The sequence below is a fragment of the Falco peregrinus genome, chromosome 2 (genome assembly GCF_023634155.1).
Source record: "Falco peregrinus isolate bFalPer1 chromosome 2, bFalPer1.pri, whole genome shotgun sequence".
Taxonomy (NCBI): Eukaryota; Metazoa; Chordata; class Aves; order Falconiformes; family Falconidae; genus Falco; species Falco peregrinus.
Window position 1 is genome coordinate 111,554,217 of NC_073722.1, and position 23,884 is coordinate 111,578,100.

General features: G+C 45.7%; 1 protein-coding gene across 2 annotated transcripts; it reads right to left on the minus strand.

Annotated features, from left to right (window-relative positions):
• Positions 1–1,619: 1,619 nt before the first annotated feature.
• Positions 1,620–19,211, minus strand: HEATR6 (HEAT repeat containing 6). 2 transcript variants are annotated; one of them, XM_055796704.1, is made up of 20 exons: positions 18,985–19,211; positions 17,974–18,081; positions 17,417–17,557; positions 16,316–16,431; positions 14,498–14,612; positions 14,135–14,236; positions 13,579–13,716; positions 12,162–12,451; positions 11,619–11,796; positions 11,113–11,319; positions 10,460–10,559; positions 9,844–10,202; positions 8,803–8,925; positions 8,160–8,246; positions 7,013–7,147; positions 5,704–5,826; positions 4,539–4,663; positions 3,755–3,851; positions 3,096–3,300; positions 1,620–2,642 (listed from the first exon to the last, which is right to left on the minus strand). In XM_055796704.1, the coding sequence occupies exons 1-20, from the start codon at positions 19,174–19,176 to the stop codon at positions 2,092–2,094; spliced, it is 3,492 nt and encodes a 1,163-aa protein (XP_055652679.1). In that variant the 5' UTR covers positions 19,177–19,211; the 3' UTR covers positions 1,620–2,091. The 2 variants fall into 2 exon arrangements, with proteins under 2 accessions (XP_055652679.1, XP_055652680.1); XM_055796705.1 differs by lacking the exon at positions 5,704–5,826.
• Between the last annotated feature and the right edge of the window lie 4,673 nt (positions 19,212–23,884).

The following is a 23,884-nucleotide window of genomic DNA, read 5'->3' on the forward strand; positions in this document are numbered from 1 at the left end:
GCTCACGTGGAAAAAACTGCTTATACCGCCTTCAGCCAAGGCTACTTCAGCCTAGAAATTACTTTTGCTCCCAAAGATAAAAGAAAAGTTGCAGGTTCCCCAATACAGGTTGAAGTACTGGATGTGGTTATTTAGAAAGCTTCAGCCGCCGAGCACGCAGGCTGCTACCATGCTCAGCAGGGACACTTGCTTTTTTTTTTTTATCCAGCCACTCGAGCTCTCAGTTTGCCTCTATCGCTCACCTAGTGCTGCTCAGAGCCCAAGCCCATGTTTCCTCAAAAGGCCCTTTGGTGTTTCAGGAGCCAGGTGAGACTCCACCATTGTTTTTATTAAAATGAAAGAGACTGGCTACATGCTACTGAGAATCACAGCAGCACCCATCTGCTCCTTGGGGCGCATAAAATTAGAGATTTCTCCATTCAGAACATCCTGGCATTGGATGTGGGCTACTGGAGCAGATACTGAGCACAGGAACACCTGCCTGTATGTTGGATACCTAGCCCCCAGCTGCCCCACCAGCAGTACTTCAGCTGGTACAGTATGTAGGCAGCTCTAGAGATGCCAGCAAACCCGAGCAAGACCTGCAGGCAGAGTTGTTTTCAGTGGTAACAGGACATTTCTTCTAGGGGCAGAACAGAGCTGTAAAACACGGGCTCGTTTCAAATGGTGAGAACTCAAAAGATGAGTACAGGTGCAACTGCAGCAGCCAGAGAGAGAAAAGGAGCAAGTGTCAGCTTAAGTGCAAATCTGTAACATGAAGCATATCTGGGGTGCTCCTGAGCCAGGATAGGGCCCATGCCCCACTAAGGCCCAGCAAGGGCCACGCTGGGGCCCAGCAGTGATGCTCAGCGCTGCCTCTCTCCTAGGCAGCGGCTCAGCATTTCACAGCGCTCAGACAAGCCTGACCATACCCCAGACATGGGCAGAGCTGCTCCTGATGCCGGCTGTTACAGGGGGAACGGCAGGGAACAGGCCCCACACATCCAGCAAGAGTCTGTTACTCCAAAAGGTTTTGGTACTCGCAGCACTTGACCTGAGGCCTGCTGAAACCAGCGGCAAAGATGGAAAAACAAAGCAGATGAATTTTGTTTCCCAAAGAGCTTTTACAACAGCCAGGGCTTGCAACCAAGCTCTGTTCAAACATCCACCCTGAGGTTAGGGCAGCAGGCACTTAACTCCCAAAGCGCCCCGCAGACCAGCTCATTCCTGGAGGCATGGATTTGCCCCCAGCAACATCAGACTGCTCAGTCCTCCACTGGCTATCAGCGCAGTAAGCACACAGCAAACAGAGTAAGTAACATAGTCACGAAGGAAGGGGAAGGGGACAGAACTACAGAAACAGAAACAAACCCACATGCGGTTTAAAACACCACTGCACCTCCCACAGAAAGGCAGACAGCACTGCTTGAAGAATCAAAATTCCAGCCTCGGAGACCTGCTTTGAATTTTTTGGCTTAGGCAGCACAGTACCATCCACCTGGAAACAACAAATTTTGAGGAAGGAATCTTTCTGGAAGACAGGATGAGCGAAGGCAGCAGGGAGGGCCAGGCCAGGTGTAAGACACCAGGAATGTAGATGGGTAAAGGCAAAGTGTGTTTGCTCTAAGCTATTATTCAAATATTGGCATATTTGGGTTTATTGCAGGAACACAAGAGAGACAACATTTGCAGTGCTCAGAAAACCAAAACTCTTCCAGACCCCTCCTTTACAAACAGTTTTGAATACAGCAGCAATAGCAACAAAATGCTTTTAAATAAGCTGAGAGAACGGGCTGTTGTTATGAAATATCCCATGAAGGAAAAGGCATTTCTTTTCCAAGTGGGAACATGGCAACAGTTAAATATAAAACGAAATCAAGTGAAGACAACTTAAGAGTTGATTGAACACAAAAATAAATAAATAACTTAAAAAATTAAGTTCTACAGATCTTTTCATCAGGCATTATGAATGGTTTTAATAAGTTTGAAATAAATTGTTTACTACCAGCAAGAAAGAAACTTTTCTTCTGGATGCCACATGTAAGCAGAAGTAGCGTGTTTCTTCTGTGCCCAGTCAGAAGTGACTGAAGTCACTGAAACAGGTGTTTCCTTCTAGGCCTCTGCTAACAGAGTGGCACTGCCATGGTTTGTCAAGACATCTTCCAGATAAACAGACAGTCCTACTCCAGCTTTGCCCTCCAGCTGTTTCTCTATCCCACTGAGATGTTCGATAGCTCCTTTTAATACTCTCTCCCTCTCGCACAAGTCCGTGTGATTTCCTGCTTCGTTCTCTTCAACCCCTGATTTCAGATATTGCAAGACGTAGGATTTGATCGCATCCCCATGTTCCGTTATGGTTTCCCAAATGACTGGCAGGTCTGTGCTCTTTGCCAGACTCAATAAATGAAGCAGAGCCTGGCAGATCTGCGTTCTGAGGCTGGCACTGTACTTGAATTCCAGAAAGTCCTCAGTGTCTTCACTCTTCTGCAAGGCTACTACCAAGGCACTCCAGATTTGGCAGAACTGCTCAGTGGAGCCATAGCATTCCCTCTTGCTAGGGATGGAGAGGGCCATGGCCGATTTGATTCGGACTTTAAAATTCTTGCAGGACTTCACTACTGAGGAAAGTGCACTATACGCTTGCATGGTCCAAGGAGCCTCTCCTAAAAAAATCCCAAAAAACCAAGACCTCCTTTTCAATCAGTCAAAATATACAAAACTGTAAGTGTATCTCCTAAACATTTAATGGGTTTACATTTACTGTATTTATTCTGGTCTAAATGAGAGAATCTGGGGTTATAAAATGAAAAATTAGTTAAAAAACAGTTAATCTTTTTTAAGCAGCAAAGTGACATTTGGCATCTATTCACAGCTATAATCCCATCCTCACACTCTTTTCTAATGTGACAGATCCAACTGAATACAGCACAGTTATGCCTGTACTGGGATTCGCAGGATCTCAACCTATTTCACTGGCAAGAGTTCTAGGAAAGCTATGACAGCAAGATTCAGCTCAGTTTGATTTCTCCCCTCTTCCCCAACACATTTGTAACAGAAACCTTATCAAAACCACAACCTGCTGTGCAAATCCAAAGCCAGCGGGACAAGTTACTCACCGAGTGGCAAGGCAGTGTTCTTAAATACATTCCCCAGAGCGTAACAAGCATTCCAGCGCACTTTCATAGCGGCCTCACTCTGAACAGTAGAAATAAGGGCCTGAAGAGATTCCTCGATGGCTTCCCTAAACCTGGGGTTTGCTATGTGATAGGGCTGGAGGAAATGAAGCACATTCCCGAGAGCCCGGACTGCATTACTCTTTACCTGGAATACACATACAAGAAAAAAAAAAAAAAAAAGAACCACCATTCTGGCTTTCAGCTTACAGGCAAAGCTTTTGTCAAGCCTGCTACAAAATTGTGCTCAGAGCCAACAAGGAGCTCATCTGGAATCAGACTGCGTCTAATCAGATGGTAACTTCCTAAATGCCACCAGAAAGATCACTCTCTGCTAACAGTCACCTTGAAAACAAAACAAAAATACCAAAACAAACACGAGAACACCCCTGCACTGCGGAAAAGTGCAATCAAATGCCCTGCAGATCAAACAACACAGGAAACCTCCAAACAGGAGCCCTCAAGAGGATATTGAGTTGCAGCTCCCCGGCCACTGGGGCAAAACGCCCCAAAGTAACTGGTGCCTCTTCTGTTTTTTTGAAATAAAAATGCAACAGTTAACTACAGTATGGTAACTCCACCCTCCTTCCCCTCAGTCATACCTTGTCTCTGTCCTTGGATGCTTCAGTCGCAGATCGTAACATTTTCAACAGCAGCAGATCAGAAAACTCCTCTTGAAAACTTTGTCCCATGGTTTCCCTAGCAGAAGAACCACACTGTGAAAGGCCAGCTCAGATGATCCATCCCCAGAGATGCGATACAATCCTTTATAAACGCGTATGAACAACCTTCACTCTTTCGAAGGCTAATATGTAAGGCAGACCTTACTACATGTGACCACTATGTTTATTAATTTAAAACCAAACTATCAATGCAAGAAAGCTGGTTAGCAATGCATTAAGTCTGTAATAAAAAACAGAGGGCAATGAATTGCTCAGAGGCAATTCTGTAGCAGGAATATATGATAACTATTTCTCTTGTTAAAAATGTAACAGTAGGTTAGACTTCCTTCAGTCTTTGGCTTGAGGAAATGTTAAATATTTATTAATTTTACTTCTGTGTTACATTGAAAGTAAAGTAACCAGGGAACATGCAATTGCACAAAGCAACATGCAAGAAATGGAAAACTGAAAAGTAAACTTGGAACACACTCCAGAACTAATGATTAGAAAGACCTAAACCCATGCAGTTTAGTAGAACTCAAGCCCAGACAAATACAGGATATTTATAATACAGTGTCGTGCACTGGCAGACACACAGGCTAAAAAGTGGTTAAAAAGAAGCATCCAAGCCAAATTTTTGCTTTTTTTGATACTAAGTAGATCCTGACGCTATGGGAATAGGGGCAGAGAGGGGAGCTCCACAGGCCAAGGCATGCTTACGTACATGTTGATGATCAGAGTGTCTGTAAGATTGCCCAGGGACCAAGCTGCTTTGGCACGGACGTTCGGAGACTTGTCATGGAGGGAATTCAGAATAGCGTTTGCTGTGTCTGCCACAAACATCACGTCCTATAAAAGTAAAAAAGGCTGCAAAGTCAGGAAGTTTTAAAAACCTCAGGTGATTTCCTTAGTAACATACACATTCTGGCCTTTCTAGGGAAAGTGATACCTGCACAGAGACCAGCTTTATTCACATACTCTTCTTTTGTAGGTGACAACTTTTAACGTGTTTATGGTGCTCTCTGTACAGCTTTGTTTGACAGTCTAGGCTTGCATGCTGACCAAGTTCACCACTCTCTTAGGTAGCTGTCGCTGAAAGGTTTCAATATATTATTTCATTTCATTGGCGCTTTAGTTACTTCGGATTTTAACATAATTACCTGGACTGCCAATCTAATGCTCATCAAATCCCCCTCTTAAAGTAATTGCTTCTCCAAATTCCCTGTTGAGCAGCCTGTTTTACCTTCTCTTCTATGGCATATTACATTTAATTTTCATTCCCTTACCTACAGTAAAGGATTTTCTTTCAAAATATTTCGGAATCAAATCTTAATGTCAGCTACTGCATTGGGTTTTTTATTACAATCACTCATTTCAGGCCACATGGCAAAACCTACAGTCTTCCAGCTCAGCCAAGCTAAGATCAATTTTTTTTATGGAAACAAACCAGCATTTTTCTCTAAATAAGCTTTACTTTTTAAGGAAAACTGAAGCCTTCACATCAAAAACTTGTTAAACTCTACAGAGCAGTGTACAGCTGTCCCCTTCTTCCCAGCTCTACCCCATCTCTTGCAGCTCCTTTGTGCCAACCCAGCCTTTCCCACTTCTGTCCCCGAGAGCCTGGGGAAGATCCTGACCTCCCTCCTTTTGCTCTCACTTATGAGGCACTCTGCCTTCTCCTTCACCTCACTTAAAACTGCACTGGTTCTGTTCACCACACAAAAGGCAAGAGCAGGTCTGCAGACAGTAAGGAAAAGCTATATACACGCTACAGACCAAAAGCAAGAAGGCAGGCCAATTCTTTGCAAAAGAACTCCTGTCCCACATCTTACGGTTCATCAAACCCATTATAAAATGGCTCAAAATAAGAAAAAAAGGCCAGTTCTGACCTGCCGAAGACAAGAGAAGAGGATGTAGACTCCAAGCGCACGTGCAGCAGCAGCTTTTACGAGTGGGTTCTCACTGTGGTTCAGGCCAAGGAGCAGAGTGACGCACAGTATCTGCTGGTCATTCTGCAACGATAAGCAAGCAGTCATGGCAACAGAGAGAAACTGGAAAGATCTCTGTCCCACAAAGTAAGACAGCTGACAAATACTCTGAAAGACCCTAATAGTGGAATCTATAGAAGCTACTATTTAGAGTGTACTCTTTTTATTAAAAGCAAATTGACTGGCATTTCAGGATGCCACACAGGAAACGGGAATGGTTCCAGCAAACACTATCTTGTTGCTATTGGATAAGACCACAAAGGAAACCAAAATATTAACTATCATCTAAACGCAGACAGCATGGCCCATCAGAGGTAAAACAGACTGGATCGTTTGCGTTTTCCTGTCTTACTTCGCTCTTTCCCCTTCATTAACAAGGACAGCCAGGCAGATTAAGTTCATCTTGGACAGATTGTCAGTTTACCAACCCATGACAAAGAACTTTGTTTCATCAGAGCAAAGGGTCAGAGTGGGCACTGACTCGACCCCACACGGCGACAGGGACAAGAGAGTGTATGGGATCAAAGTACAGGGTGATGAAGTACATGCTGTACTTTGAGAAACCAGATGGAGAATTCCAGAGATACTGCTGTACTAGCAATTCTTGGGCAAATGAGATCTGGCAGAGTACACCCCATCAAGAAGGGCACAGTGACATAAAAGGAGCTGCACAATACAGTGGTGATACACTGCCAAGGCTTTCATGTTTAAAAGCATATTTCGTGTTGCAAAAGGAGAGGAAGGCCAACACTTTTGCTTGCTTCTGCCAAGGCAATCACCGCAGTATGGTGTTTTAAAAGCCAGCCAAAAGAAAAAAATACATGCAAACTGGTGAACGTCAGTCCATGGCTGTTAGCACAGCCGCCTCTTCAAAGACTTAACCAGCAATATCCCTTCTCCCCTCACTCAGGCAATGAAACTCTTACCCTCATCTCCCATGCATCATCACCAAGGCTGAGTATTCATGGCAGGGCCAAACACCTTTGGTGACCCATGGTTTAATTGTCTTGACAGACTACTCCCAACATTGCCTCCTCCAATCTTCAACAGTCACAACTTGTTCAGAATGTTAAAAAAAATAAAATAACTCTGGAAGGTTTCTCTACCCTCTCCTTTTGAGTTTTTAAAGGGTTTACAGTACTGTAATCTGGTACACAAGAACAAAGCCTCAATAGGTAAAACCGCCACACTTCAAGGAGTGCTCTCTTACCTGCAGACTGCTGAAAGCTTCTGGCAAGATTGAAGACAGAGCATCACAAGCGCTTGTCTGAAGAGTCGCATGTGGAGAGTTCTGAAGAGTGCCAGGTAAAGGGCCATTTAACATCATAGTCCAAAAAGTTACAACCTACAGAAGAAGCAGCCAGGTTTACCTATTTAAACTCAGCAATTACACCTAAATTCTACAATAGATTCTCTTTTCCCATCATCATCTTTAAGAGATACTTACAGCAGGTAGCATCATCACATGTGAAGGTGATTACAGCTGTCTGGAAGCTTAGAACACTTAGCATTCAGAAACATTTTAAAGATATTTTAGTACTGCTGTCAAGTACTTATTCACTGAGTTCTGTTTGTTTCCTTCTCAAGGCCACATACACTCAGATTAGATTCCATTAGGTAGAATTACGATCCCATTCTTGAATCCACACAGCTGGGTATTTTCATTTGTCTGACAATTTACATTTGTAGCAAGCAATTGGAATCCAGTGCTACCAGACATTTCCTGTCTTATAAGGTCATTGGAAACCGGCTCAAAACTTAGCAGAAGTCAAAGAAATTTTCAACCTTGACTCTGTTCACAGAAGCAAGACTTAAAACAGGCCTATGTTACTTCTAGAATGCCAGTTCCTCAGCTTCTACAAACTTAACCAACAGCCAGCCTCAGACAATGAATTTTTCTGAAATCACCCTTTATTGTGGTTCTGGCCACTCTCTCTGCACTTGTGAGCAACCAGACTATGTAGGCTGGCTCTTGTAACAACGCAAAGTCCCCAAAGCTCTAAAAGCGTACATCTAGGTTTTGTGCAGCAGTAATAATGCAAGCAAAATCAGCACTGTTCTTCCAGCTTTCTGACTTACAGCAGGCAGGAGAAGGAGGGATGGGGGAAGCCAGAGAAGCAGCATTAACATAATGTAAAAGAAAAACAAACAAAAAAACCACCCCAACATACCTGCCTACAGACAAAAATAAATGCCAAAATAATGCAAAATTGTACACATCACCATCTATAAAGCTGCAGGGTACCGAGTCCCTTTCTGCTTTTCTGCAATTGATTTATCTGTATCCATGCCAGTGACTTTGCAGAGTTCAAGGAAGCTCAGTGAAGCGGAATTTCAGAGGGAGCCCACACACTTACCACGCTGACTGGTACTCTCTGATCAGGGGCAACAGCTGAATCAGGTTTGTACTGCTGCAGCACACCTGTGCCCAGCTCCTCCAGAAGCTGCAAGGAAACAAAAAGCAGCTAGGTCTTTATCAGGGATGACTCAAGTACCACTGCACTGTAAGCAGCCTTTACCTAGGACTATACTTACTCAGGGAATAAAAATAAAAGGTTCAGTATTGTTTCAGACTATTCTGTTCCTGGTAGTGAAGAAACAAGAGAAGAAGCCTTGCTTACAGTCTCCAGCCTGAGCAGCACAACAGATTGCTACACAAACACAAAATCTCTCTGAGTTTTCCTCTGGGTGACAGACTACAGTTCCTGCACCAGTTGATGCTAAATCAGGGAAGGGCCAGTGTTACAGTCCTTGCATTTTCCAAGCTTCCTGGGAGACGCTCTGCTCAGAATTCAAGATTGGAAGCAGAAGGCACATTTCTCAGTGTCAGGGTACTACACTTCCCAAAGAGCTACAGCAGGCACCAGCTTTATGGTGTGCTGCATCACACACGCACACAGATGCTATGAATATTCATCACTACTCATCTGTATTTGCAAAGCACACTAATAGCTAAAACTGACTTGGCAAAACAATGTAGACATTTCCTCATGCTCTTACTTTGGCTCCATGAAGCTGAATGGATGGATCCATTTCTTCCATGCATCTGCAAGCCACTTCTCCAAGTTCTAGGAAATAGCTCTGAGCCATAGGGAAATAACCTTTTACAAGAAGAGCCAACACCTAAACACACACACACACAAAAAAAAAAAAAATCTCCATTCAGTGTTTTTTCCTTCTATGAAACCAAAATACCCCAAAGACACACAGAGAAGATGTTAATGGGCTGATCAACACTGGGACCATAAACTATACTCTAATGTAACAGATATACCTTGCAGCACAACTTCTAGAATACTAGAGCTAATTAAAAACCTCCCTATTCCATTATCTTATTCAAAGAAGAGCCACAAAAGCACTATTGGGTAGCAACACAATTAATTATTTACTGTAAGTGAAGTCTCCTCTAGCTAAAAAACTAAGCTGGAGTGCCTGTAAGAGCAACACATTCTCTGTCTCCTGTAATACTTCTGCTGCATTCTGTGAAGCTGGATTTAACAAATACTCATTGTTCCAGAGTAAGAGTGAGACTCCTTGGGATGCACATCTTTTCTGTGGTTACATGAAGAAAAACAAGGCCAAGCCTCATCATTTACAGGTACTCCTTCAGTCACACCAGCACCATTCCACAGACCCTTGCAGACTGTTTTTTGACTGCAAGGTTCTACCCTGCTGTTTTCTAGCAAAACCTTAATTTAGATTCTGTATGGAGGAGTCTGCATGGGAAGATTCAGTCTTCACCAGATGCCAGCACACACAACCAAATAATATTTTAAAGTACCAAAGGTAAGAAAATCGCAGGCAGATGAACTTGTTGCAGCAGGTTTACTATGGGATGGACAGTTACACTTCCACAGGCATGGAATCAAAATACTCCTTCAGTCACAGCAGCTCAGACATGCTGTGCTAGCCAATGCTTTAGCTCAAGTCTCACCAAAAGAGCTAGGAGCAAAGGCAACCCGTGGCTGAGGCTTGGCTGACATGAGGCAGTTTGATATCGTACCAAGCTGTTCATTTTACAAGCTAGCTGTTCAGCCCCACCTGCAAGGATTCCAGTCGAAGGGGACACGGTTCATAAATGCTGGAAAACGATGGAAAGTTAGCATCACTGTCAGAACAGGAATCCTCTCTGGGCAGAATGATGATGGAAACGCAGAGACGGAGAAGCCAGCATGGTTCTGAAGATGCACATCCCACTGGATTTTCTGGAGGCTCCCTTTCGGAGGGGAGTGCTTTTCTCCACTGCTCAGAAGAACTAAAACGGTGAGGTGTTGTGCTACCACTATTATTTAGCCCTGAAGAACTGGGCTGTTGCAAAAGTAACTGCACCTCTGGTAAAGGCGCTTGGACAGATACTATAGCCCCTAATAATGTAAAACTAGAAACTCGAACGTTAACATCTGCAAGAAAGAACAAGGTAGGGGAAGAAAAAGCCAGTCCGTTAGCATCTCACTGCCATGTCAGCATCCTTCTTCAGCCGTTTTCAGACAAGACAGATCACAACATATGATTCGATAGCAATATATATGTTTATGTATTTATGAAGCCGGGGGGGGTGGGGTAGGGTGGGGTAGGAATCCACAACTATTTTGTAATAAGCAATGCTGAACCGAGATACAGCATATACAAAAAGGCTCCAGTCAAACAGAATGCAAACCTTTATGAGAAATGTACGGCTTTATCTGGTTCCAAACTCTTGTCAACAACCCAGGTTTTAAACGGCTGTATGGTGCATTTGAAACCAAATTTGCAAGGCACTGAAACACACAAAAGAACATACATGGAGTGGTGGTTACAATGTCAAGCTGGCCTCCAACCGATTTGTTTTTACATTTGCAATTTAGGTCATTCAGACAGCTAATTATCTGAAGGCACCTGAAAACAAATGGCCCACTTATCTGCTGTTTGAAAACTGGTTACAAACTTGGCTCCTAAGATCAAGTATTCAACTACTGTGACCTGACATAAACACCAAGAAATTTCAATAGCCCATGGAAAGCTTTTTTTTGCCAATTTGCATTCCAGTTTTAAAGCCAATGTGAGTCTTCAGAATCACTTCATAGGTTCATTCAGCTCCAGAAAGACTACATGAAAGAAATGCAGGAACAAGAGAATTGTGCTGAAAGGAAACTCTGGGACTCTGTAGGAAGACTCAGTCAATGAAGCCTTGTGAGACCACAACAGTCTATTTCCCACCACCACCTTAGTCCTCAACAGCTCAATCATTTCTGTTCAACCTTTCTTCAAGACTTAATCTAGAGACCAACATCACCTCTTGGGCAGCATTTGAAACATTCAGAGGACAGTTACCTTGACTATTTGCGTCAGTGTTTGAGAAGAGGATTCTGCCACCAGGGCTAGCAGCAGGCAGCGGTGCAGCTCCCGGATGCTAGAAGCAATAGTTGCAGAGAAGGGAGTAAAAGCTGTCTTGTGATCATTAGCATCTTCAGCAACAGAAAGAAACTGCTTAGAACCTTCCAGGATGGCTGAGAGAACTTGAAGAGCACAGGCACGGGTCTGAAATGATAAAACATTTCTGTTACCCACTTTTAACACCTCTTTCAAGCTGATGGAGAATTTTAAAGTTTATGAAAGTCTCTGGGAAAATTTAATTCCAACTATCTTTCCTCATAACATTAAGCAGTATACAACCAATTCTTTTTTCCCTTAACCAGTACATCCTCTTTTATTACTTGTGGTAAGTGATCAAGCAACACAGATATTGTAGCCAAAGTACTTACTGAAGGCCAGAGAAGACAACTCTTAAGATTAATATGGAAAAAATACAACGCTTTTTCTACTCAGAACTGCCTCACCTTTGGAGAAGGGTCCTTTAAAGCAATAGTCATCAAGGACACTGACTGGGGGCTGCCAATACCAGGGGCATCAGGAATGAATGCTGACCAGTAGCCATAAAGAACTCTTTTTTCTATTGATTTTATAGCGGAGAGGAAACAGGCTAGAGCCCCTTGACGAACATTGGCTTGATAAGATCTTAAAAACAAACAAAAAGATTAATGAAATAACAGCAGTGAAAAGTAGTGGACTTAACTTCTTGCACTTGTATTAGTGGCTAGCTGTGATAAGAAATTTTTTTAGACCAAGAACAGGAAGAGAAATAACAAATTTACTGCTTACCAATTTTCTTGTCTCACCACATAAATCAACAGAGAAAGCAATTTCCTCAACAGTTTTGATTAAGAGCAACACACTAGGATCCTGTGGAAGTGTAAGAGTCTGTAAAACTTGTGCCTGATCTACAGGAACCAAAAGGTATGCTAAACATGACACACGAGCTTAAAGTGTTACGGACAAGAGTACACTCTGCTACCACGCTTTATGTTTACATGAACAATCACCTCGTTTTGCTCTGTATTCCACCTTCAGCATCAGAATATTCCGACTCACTGCTGCTGATTCGTTTCCAAATAGTATAATGTGAGGACAAGTGATTCTTTCCAGCAGGCACGTATGCAACATCCGATGCACGAGTCCGAGGATCCAAACAAGGACTGTTCTGCACATCCCCCAAGCGTAATCTCTGCATGTCTGCTCCAAGGACTGATTCCTTTCCTGCATCACTCAAATCTCTTCCTTCTTCCCCAGACTCTCCCTTCTTTTGTTTCCCTTTGGACTTTTTTCTTCGGTTCTGTTTTAAGGTAAAAAATAGATTTATTTTTTTTAACCTCTTGAAATAATATCTAGAAAGATGTGCAAACAATTTGTAGTTGTAAATCTAAGGGAAATAGGTCTCATCTAAAAACAAAACTAATTGCTAATCCAGAATAAAAGCACAGTTTAATATAATAAATCATGCTGTCTTTATAGGACATCAACATCAAATTATACAAGTTTCTAAATGAGTTTTTAGATGAGATTTAGTTTAACCAAGAGTTATCACACCTATTTAGTGTCTTCTGTCGCAACAATGCTGCACGCAAGTGCAATTATAGATATGTGCAATATTATACATACAGAAACAGTCACTTCTTTAGTACCTGAGAGATTGCAGACTCTGCTTTTAGTAATATCAGTACAGTAATACCTTAGTGTAAGCAAGCAGTTTATATCTGAATAGCCTCAAAAATTAAGCTTTGGCCTCTTCATCAGTAAAGCAAAAGATTTCCAAGAAAACTTCTAGTTAAAAATCATAGTTCACACAAAAGCGATTAAAGAAGAGGAACAGTAAATACTTCTGTAGTTCTTTTAGATTTACAGTAGGTATTGAACATCTAAAAATAAACAAGTCAACATGACTATACAACTTTATTTTCTCTAATGTCTTTCAGATAATTGGTAATCCAAAAATGTTTACAGGGTTAAAAAATAACCTGCAGAGGCAGAACACATGGGGGAGGGAGGGAGGAAATCAGTCTCTAGATGAACTTGACTTCCCTAAGAATGAGTCAAGCAATTGTGCAAGTGTTAGAGGAAAGAAAATATAATCTATAACATTAAAAGCTTTGGCTAATCTGCATGCACCAATCCCGTGTCTGCAGGCCAAGAAATCTTGGCTGCAGATGAACAACTGATGCACACAGCTTAACTCGGAAAACCGATCTCTGCAGAGCTGTTTGTTCTCGTCACCTGAGTTTACAAAGCAATTTTACTCAGCGCAGAGATTTATAACCAATACTTTTAAAGCAAAGGATGTGAAATGGATCACACGCTCAGAAGACAAAGAGCCTGTTAGCCACTAATATGTCAGGTAACACACAACTGCAACAAACTTGCACATAACAAGTGTGCAGCAGAATCAGTATAATTTCAGCTTACCCCTGTCTGCTTAAAGGCGGCTGGTTCTGATTGTTCCTGTTTGACAGGCGACCTTTTATCGTACTGAGGTAAAGGAGCCGGGTACAAGGCTGTAGGCATTTCTATGCTCAGTCCTGGCAGTCCATGAAACATACATTTCTAGAAGAGAAACAATAACGTTAATACTCTTTCCCTTTTTGATGCACGAAGATTTGCTGCATGTTTACTCAGGTGTTCATCAATTTTCAGCTGGGCTTGTGATCCTTGCCCAGGTCTTGCCTCTCCCCATGCTACGCCAACAGCTAGGCAACATCTGAAATTCAATTGTATCCAGAATGATTTTAAGTAGGTCCAAAAATACCAGCCTCCCATCTTTCTCTAAAATTCTTTTGTGGGAAATGCAGTTAAGATGCTGTGAGAAAATGTCTTTTTGTTTATATCTTACACTACATTTCCCACCACACTCGGGCTTCTCTGCTCCCTCTTTCTCATCTTCTACTGTTTTCCACTTAACAAGCATCCGGAACATGCACGCTTCAGTGCCTGCCTCTTTCTCAAGGTGGGTTTAAGTATTTACCTTTAGCACTGCAAGAAGAGTTCCAATTTGGTCAGTTTGCATCAGTTTCATCTTCCCACCATTGAGAAGCAACTGGACACCTTTCAGTGCATTTTGCAGTAACTGAAAACCGAAACACAGAACTACTTACTTTTCTTTCCCAAAACACTGAAGGTTCACATCTTTCAAATGACCTTCTAAGCAATTACTGTTTTGCTCAACATAATCACTGGGACAGTTACTTATGTATATTAAAAAAGAAAAAAAAAAATACTATTTAAGCAAAATCTCAGTTGACAACACTCCAAATTTCATCTATTCCAAACTCCAATATTCCAGTAGCACAATCTCTTAATTATTCTAGACAATTAGACTCACACTTACCATGCAAAAAGTGATGTCATCTACATCAGAGGTTTTTGAAGACTGCAGAACACTTAGAAAAGTTTGAAAACAGACACTTCTGTAGGATTCATCCAAGTATGGCTGTCCAGGCACACTAAAGTTAAAGCAAGAGGAGACAAACGGCTGGTTTATAGCCTGTCCCACAGCTTAATAAAGATACACACTTATATCCAAGCCCTCTGCTAGACTGAAGAGCACATCCCAGATGGATGGATGGCTCTTTGAAAGGGATCAGCATTACTGCTACAAAGAACAAAAGGAAACCTTCTGCACAAAGAGCTAGCACAATCATAGTATGCCTTACACCTACTCTGCTTCTGTGGCCACCTTCTCAATTACGATGACTCTCCGAGCGTAGCTTAACAAGCTGTCATGCTTATAAATGCTCTTTAGGCAAAACCTGGCATTGAAAAGGGCTTAGAATAACTTTTTGACATTTCCCTAGTTTCCATGAAGTCTGGGCAACCTTCATGTGCTGAAACATTTTAATATCCACTTGTCTTACTGTAAGGAGAGGATAACTGCACCACTTCATCTTTGCCACCTTGAGGACTTTTTAGTAAGAGCTGGCCATTGTTGCAGTGGATTCAGAGTCATTAAACAAATTCTTTTCTAATGGATTCCTAAGCACTTGGTTCCAACACATTTAACTACTTCAAGCCATCAACACATGCTTGATAATACTCACAGGACAACTCTAATATTGCAAGGGATTTGTCTGAAATTAGAATCAGGGAACAGCTGAGGTTGGAAGGGACCCCTGGAGATCATCTAGTCCAACCCCCTTGCATGAAGCAGGCTCAATCAGAGCATATTGCCCAGGACTGTGTCCAGTCAAATTTTGACTGTCTCCAAGGATGGAGACTCCACAGCCTCTCTGGACAGCTGGTTCCAGTATTCAATAATCCTTACTTCTGGGTTTGTGGGCTTTTTTCTTCATATGTTTAATCAGAATTTCCCCTATTTCAGTTTGTGCTCATTGCCTCATGTCCTTTCACTGGGCATCACTGAGAACAGTCTGGCTCTGTCTTTTTCATTCCCTGCCATCATGTGTATATACACACTGGTAAGATCCTCACTGAGCCTGCTCTTCTTGAGGTTAAACAATCCCAAGTCCCCACACAGAAAAATCATCATGCCCCAAACTGCCAGATGCTGCATTTATTTACATTAATTAGTTCTTCAGACTTCACTTATAAATGCTGAAAGTCCAAGTTTTTCTGGTTTTCCATTTGTTTTGGGGTTTTTTTTTAATATAAAACCACAAGCCATCTGTTCAGGGGAACTGTTAATCAAAACTCTTTACAGCAAGTCCAAATATCTATTGCTTTTATTAATTGCTTGCTTGCCCACAGAGTCTGGTTAGTCAAAATTCTTCCCATATAGCAGCAAATGAAGGTTTGATGTTGCTGTGGCATCAGCATATTTACATGTGGAGTGGAAAAAATGCATGAATCACAAAATAACAACAGACAATCACTATAAAAATTTGTAGCTGACCACTTCTTATGCAAAACTAACTCACAGAATCACTGCAGGGACCAGACAGCACAACGCTTTTTCTTTTCTTCCCTAGTCTCTGTAACATTGCTTTTGGAAGACTGAGTTTATAGTTTTATCCACAGATGATACAGTATCTTGGAGCACTAAAGATTTACATTTCAGATTCATGCATATACACCTTACCAGTCCTGAATTTGCTGTTCCTAGCACAAACAGAGCAGACCAGCTGTTTGTGCTGTCAGATGTACATCTTCTAAAGCATCTACACCACCATCTGAAAAGGCTCACACGCACCTGAGACACAGGTTTGCCATGCTGCGTACTGCTGCCCTCCTGAGTTCCACGTCTGGCTGAGCAGAATCACTGAACTGCACCAAGAGCCCAGTTTTGCCCAGCAAATCTGGAAGATACTAAAACAAACCACCACAAGTCATTAGGGGTCAGGGCTCTTCCCTCAGCCTCCTGGTTCTTCTGTTTGGTAGCTAAGCATGTCTGTGCTACAATTGTCAGCTGCAATATCAGATTCCATAGACAGATTATGTTTATAAATACGACATGAAAATATTAATTTCCAAAGTTCTCTTATTTTGTATTAAAAAAGTATCAAGTGTGAGCATAGTTCAGACTGAGTCTCAGTTTACACTTTCTCCTCAGACATAAAGCTATGTTAGTAACAACTGCTGTACCAAACTGCTGCCATTATATAGGCTACAAACCCACGCAAGCTGGCAGCTCCAAAAGTGCTAGCATCACCACCCCGTGCTTCAGCCCAACAGCAGAAACTGCTCTGCAAGCTGCCAAGAGCCGGTGACAGCAGGAGAATTCAACGTATCAAACACTTCCAGCCACACTGCAGCTACAAGGAGCTTCATACAAACCTCAGGATTGATAACCTGATAGTCTCTGCTTTGAAACAGCTTTGAGCCTCCACACACTAAAGACCTGATCTGGTTAGAGAATAAATTTCAGGATATTCAATGAGTCTGCTGAGTAACATGCAATTTTTGAAGCTCCCCACATTCTTCCTGCCTGATAAACAGGCATACTCGTGTGGTTACTCTGCACACTACATCTGGTGCCTTTTAATAGCGTGCCTTTGGCTCAAGCCAGGTAATAGGTGATCCCTACAGCTACAGCAGTATTCAGCACGGGAAGAATCTTTGCTATCTCCTGATTATTAGTATACACACCTATGACACCTGAAATTTAGACCTTTCCATAACTATCAGTCACTATTTAAATGGGATCTAACCTTAGCATGAAAGGTTTTTCAATGCAATTTGAGAACATGATACTTTTTTATTCTTTTTTTTAAGAAAAAAATTAAAAGAAAGTAGAAACAGGAGAAGGGTGCAAATATTTTTGTGGTTACTTTCTCTTAGGTTGTAAACTCACTTTCTGACATTTAGGTCCATTATTGTAAACAAGAGCTGCTACGGCTTGCAGAATTTCAACATGCGTCCAAGAGCTGCACTGCTTAAGAGCAGAGATGCAGTAGGAAAGAAGAAAATTCAGGTTCTGTTCATCAACCATCACCTGTTGTAACAGAAAAGGACTGTGGTCAAGAAAACAATGTCATGTACTGTTAAGAGTCAATATACCCAGATATAGTGGTTATAGACTCAGGTGATCTGACTGTTACAATTCCACACTGTCACAGAGTCAGCTGACACTTAGGAAACTGATAAATCAACACAAGTGTCCTACAATCAAGAGTACTGCCAATGGCGTATTGCTTCTGACTGAAAACTGGTTTTATATAATGAACTATGGCAGGGCTACAGATCAGAACCTCAGCTAAGAATAAATAAGAAATGCAGTGAAAATCCAGAAAACTCTGCAGGAAGGTCAGCTCCGCAGCCCCATAAAAAGATAGATGGCCTCCCTGGCTTAGTGGGAGACCAGGGAGCCAACACACAGGGAAAGGTGGGACAAGGCCAAACGTTTTGTACCTGAAATCTGTTAAGCAAGTGATGGATAAGCTGACAAACTTTGCTGACAAGATGTTCCTGATCAAGGTGAACCAGCTGACAGGCTTGGACAAGCAGAGTGCAAACATCCTAGAAAAGAAAGCCACAGTGTATTATTTAAAGACTACAAAGCCAGGGTGGAAACCACATCATCAGCTATGACTTTGATCACATAACCATATCTGCGTGTGGATACCACCAACATCAATACACATGGACAATGTAACAAAACGAATGAAACCCCAAGTAGTGAGCTTGCCCCTCATTTATCCACAGACCTTCATCCCCGCACCGGGACGTGCCGACATGGACTCAGATTGCAGGAGTGCTGCTCAAACAGCACTGGAGCAAAATCAAAGCCAATAATAATGGCAAAAGTAAAATACAGGAACGGAAGGGGGGGGAAAGCAGCATTGTCAAAAAAAAAAAATATTAAAAAACCCAATTAATTTCAAAACGCAAGCCTACTCCGGAAATAGAATGAAGAAAACCCGGTAAATCAGCACCGTTTACAGGGCCATAGGGAAGCACAGCGTGCTCCCAAGGAAGCAGTATCGACACTGCACAGGGCAGCGCTCAGACCTCACGGCTGTTAACAAGAGCTGGCCTGAACAGCACGGCACGGCACGGCACCGGCCGGGCCCGCCGCCCCCCGGCCTCACCCGCCAGCGGGCCCGGGCAGCCGCCGGCCGGTGGCTCAGGGGGCACCGGCAGCGATGGCGACGGGCGCCTCACGCCAGCCCGCGCACCCCCGCACCCCCGGCTTTAGGAGCAGGGGCGCGCGTGTGCCCCCCACCGGCACCGCGCGCAGGGGGGGCGAGAGCGCGCGCACGCGTGACGTGAACCCGCCCGTGACGTGCACGCCCGCGTGCGAGCGCCTTCCCCCCCCGCAGCGGGCACATCCCCGCGCGTGTGCGGGCGGCAGGACGCCCGGCCCCGCCCCTCCGCCCCTCCGGCCCCCCGGCCCCGCTCCCCGGCCCGGCCGCGCGGTACCTGAGGGCTGGGCCCGGCCACCGGCGCCGGCCCGCAGCTCTCCGAGATGAGCTGGTCGAAAAGCAGGTGGAGCTCGGTGCGGCGGTGGCCGCCGTCGGGCCGCTCGGCGCCGGGCTGAGGCCGCAGGGCGCCCAGACGCGCCAGGTAACGGCGGAACGAGCTGTCCAGCTCCTCCGGCCCCACCGCCGCCATGGCCGCTATCTTCCGCCTTCCCGCCCGCGGCGCTATGGCAACGGGGAGCACTTCCGGGGCGGGGCGGGGCGGTACGGCGGCCGGGCCGGGCCGCGGCGACGGGCACGGGCACTACGGGGCCCGGCCTGCACCTCGCAGCAGCCTGGGAATGGGGAAAGAGGGAGCCCCAGGGCCCGGCGGCGGCTCCGGTATGCCCGGTGTGCCCGGCCGGCGGCGCGGCCTGCACCGGCCTGGCGCGGGCCGGAGTTGCGGGCCCGGTGCGTGTCCGGCACCACAGGGGCCGGGGCCGTGTCACACCCGCAGCCACGCCGCGCTCACGGTGGTGTACGCTCACAGCGGTGGCACGCTCACAGCCACACTGGTGTCACACTCGCAGCCGTGCCACACTCATGGTGGTGTCACACTTGCGGTGGTATGCTCACAGGCATGCCACACGCATGGCAATGTCACGCTCATGGCAGTGTCACACTTGCAGCCACACCACACTCATGGCAGTATCACGCTTACAGCAGTGTCACGCTCACAGCCATGCCACAGTCACAACTGGGTCTCACTTGCAGCCGTGCTACACAGCAGTGTCATGTGCACAGCAGTGTCACACTTGGCAGCCATGCCACACTCACGGTGGTGTCATGCTCATGGCAGTGTCACACTTCCAGCCATGCCACACTTGTGGCAGCGTCACAATCGTGGCCATGCCATGTGGTGTCACACTCGTGGCTGTGGTGGTGTCACACTTGTGGCTGTGCCATGCTTGCAGTGGTGTCACACTCACAGCCGTGCCACGCTCACAGCCGTGCCACGCTCACAGCACTGCCACGCTCACAGCCGTGCCACGCTCACAGCACTGCCACGCTCACAGCACTGCCACGCTCACAGCACTGCCACGCTCACAGCACTGCCACGCTCACAGCCCTGCCACACTCACACAACACAGACCAGGCAGGAGGGAGAATTCGTGAGCTCCAACGCCTGCCCCAGGGAGTGACCACAGCACCGGGTCTCAACACGTCCTGACATGAGGCTGGGCCCAGCGGGGCCCCGGGTGGTGCTGGGCACATCCGAGGGCAGGAGCAGTGCCGGTGGCTGGGAGCACCGTGGTAGGTAGCACTGCCCATCCATGATTGTGACCACAGTGCCCGGAGTGAGCCTGGCTGCAGGCTGATGGCCCCTGGCTGGGGCAGAAGGTGAGGGCTGGCCTCGCCACCCAGCCATGCGCCATGCTTCCCCGGGGTGCGGGCTGGGGGAACTGCGCAGACTTTATCCATCATGGACGCTCCACTTTTTCTAAACACATGCTTTTCTACACGTGCTTCTTTAAAAGCAGCAGCAAGTGATTGATGTAACCTGAAATGAGACCGCAGTCCAGGGCTACTGCACTGTTACAGGTTGCTCCCGTTCCACACCCTTTGCCCTGTCCCTGGTTTAGGCACAGACAGGGGACATCACAGATTTACTGCACTGGGGACACAAGGGACTGGCAGCTGGGAAGAGAAACCTGCTCGCCTGGAGGACATTAGTGCAGATAGGATCTGCACCTCACCTGGAATTAATTTCTTGCTGATAGGTAACATCAAATCAACTGACAGTTTCCCACGTTTTGTTGTGAATAGGATCCCAGGAGAGAAGCCAAGGACTGAAAGGCTCCAGTTGATGGGGAAATAACACTTGAACAGGGACAAGCCAAGCGTTACCGCCCTGCTGCACATGGACAGCTGCCAACACCGGGATCTGCATCACCCCGGAAGGAGTGGGAGGGCTGCAGGCTTGGGGCACGGTGTCCTCTGCTGTGTCACAACCAGCAAATCCAACGTCTCACTCAAGAGACTGTCTTGCCTCCGGTTTACCTTGCTTTACCTTCCTTTCATTTCCTTATCAGACTGAGCACCTTGAGTAAGAAAAGTACGTGCTGCACCGCCAGCGCCTTGGCTTTCTTCTTTGCCCAGGGCTGTCTGGTTATGGCTAATTGCTCTGCTTCTTACCTTTATCATTCCATTTATTCTTTATTATTTGTTCCCCAAAAGTCCCTAACAGGGCTCTGAGGCAGGCAGAGTGAAACATGTAGCAAAGAGACAGCCTCAAGCATATTAATATTGTGCAAGGATGATTTTAGTGAGCTCTCTGCCATCCCAGCCCAGCCATTGCTCTGGGGAGAGCAGCTGCTGGGTAAGTGCTCTGGGAGGCAGCACGAAGAAGAGGAACACGTGGCCACCTTCACTGTGGCAGAGCCTTTGTGCAAGGGTCTTCATCCCTGGCAGAAGAAACGCAGGCATGGTGTTGGTGTGAAAGCTTGGGTGGGTAAGTGCTGCCTGGGAGCTGCACTCTCCCATGCACTGCCAGGTGCCGTGTGACACCGCCATCGCCTGTGAGCTGGTCTGACCCTGCCTGGGAGGGGATGGAATGGGGAGCCCCTGGCACCCACTCTATGTCACTTCACTCCATCCCGGAAAGCCTTCCGTGTGCCTGCAGCTTCGGTGGGTTGGATGCAGCAGCCGTGCCAGAGCCAGGATCTGGGCTCACACCCGCTGCCGCTCTGCAATCCCGCAGGTTTTTACAGCATCTGGGGACGGACTCAGGCAGAACTGCATTGGGTTTGACATTTCAAAGCCAGGAATGCTGTGTGGCCTCCCCAGCTTCTCTGCTTTCTACCAAACCCACACTCGGGGACCTTTATTGGTTTTGTTCCTTTTTGTCACCATTTTCTTTTGTGATTTATTATTTTTAAAACCTCTTAATACATATTTAAAGGTCTTCCTTTCTTCTTGTCCTCTGTTTCAAAACAGCGCTGAAATGTGCAAGCAGCCCCTGCTTTTGGGAGGCCCTAAAAAATCCGTGACTGAAAGCAGACTGACACCACTGCATGGGTTTATAAAGGAATAAAACCAGCTGAGAGTTGGGTAAAGATGCTGTGGGTTTAGGGAGTAACTCCACAGAAGCCAGCCACGTTACACCAAGACACATTTTACCAGCACCTGTGAGCCTTTGCATTTACTCACCCCTCAAAACCCCCAAAATGAGAGCAAACATCATGCAGTATCCAGCAGTGGCCGTGAGGGAAAATAGCACAAGTCCTCCAATGTTAGACATGCTCTGCTACTATCATGCAAATACATCTGGTTCAGCAGCTCAGAAGCAGACTTCAAAGGTCGGAGAAGTCATTAGAATCACAGTTCAAAGAAAAAAGTGAGCAGCTGGTCTAAGCCATCTGGTAGGGGACATAAAATGGTCTCTTTCTTCCCCAGTCAGTCTATGAAATTTTCATTAATTGTAGGAACATCTTCCAACATTAACCAACATAATACTGTTAAAAACGTGAGTCTTAATAAATCATCAAAAGTGATGTCTTAGGAAAACAACGTAGCTACAGTCTGGTCGGATTGTTCCTCCCCTGCAATACAGCATGCCATAATTACAATTTTAGGTTGGTGTTTTCAAAGCAAATTAGCGGGAATTGGATTCCTCAGCTCCTTTGAAGGTCTCAGGGAAGAATGTGGACAGGATGGTTCCCCAGGCTGCAGAGGAATCTCCTTCTGTATTGATTTCAGGAGCCACCTTTGCCTTAAGAACACATGGAGAAGGTGTCCTCCCTGGGCTGCGTGACGTGGGCTTGTTTCTCCTGGGCTGGGTCCCACTAGCTGCGATGCCACTGGGATGTGGCTCAGCCCCAGGAGGACAGACGAGCACCGTGCCGTGCCCCTGGACCACGGGGGAAGCTGGCCCTGTTTGCTGTGGGATCCACGCTCCTCCAGCTGCCAGGGAGTGGGGCTGAGGCCAGGCAAATGCTGACAACATTTTACCACCCCTGTCTAAACAATCCCCACCTCCCTGCAGCCCCCCCGGCAGCCATCCTGGCAAAGAGAAATTCCAGCTCCAGTGGTGTGAGCACAGCTCAGCAGAAATCCCCGGTTTAGCTGCTCTGATCTCAAGGCCCCAAGAGCTCCTGGAAATTTATATTCCTGTTGAATATATGGATGACTTCCTTGCAATTCAGGCAGGTGGTTTGATAATGCAGGGATGGTGACAGCTGCCACGGGGAAGCCAAACTAAAGAGAAGCCACAATAGAGAGCTCAAGGGCATGGCAGATACCTGCTGATTTTGTCGAAGTGATGACCTGGGAGCTGCTGCCAGTTCTCCCTGCCTCCTCCTTGCCTTTCAGATTTGTCAGCTGTGTCTCTTCCTCTAAAAGGCAAAATGGAGAGAGTTCATCTTAACCTTATTATAATAAACTGGTCCAAAATTCTCAGCTGAGAATTTTGGGGGATTTCAGTCCCAGGCTTTCCCAGACTCCGCTATTTCTGCCAGTCCTGCCTTTGTTTCTCTTTCCCGGGACTGTCCAAATTTATTGACTTTTACTTCTTATCAGCAGCATTTCAAAGCAGATGAGAAATACCTGAACCTACGAAAATCCCCGATCCTCTGACGTGCTCATCCATCCGGGGAAGTCCATGTGGCTGCACAAGGTGCCTGCATTTTGCCTGTGCCCTGCGGAGCATCCTGTGTGTTACACACCAGTGCCATGAGCGGTGCCATCCTCCTGAGCCACGCTGGTTCTCAGACGACTTCCGCAGGTCGGAGAGCAAGAGCAGCTGAGCAGGGGACAGTGGGATCAGAAACGCTACTTGCCCCAGACCTGAGATCAGTGAAGGAGCAGGGGCTGTCCTGAGGAGTCCCCGGCCACAGAGGGGTGCCTGCAGACATGCACATGCA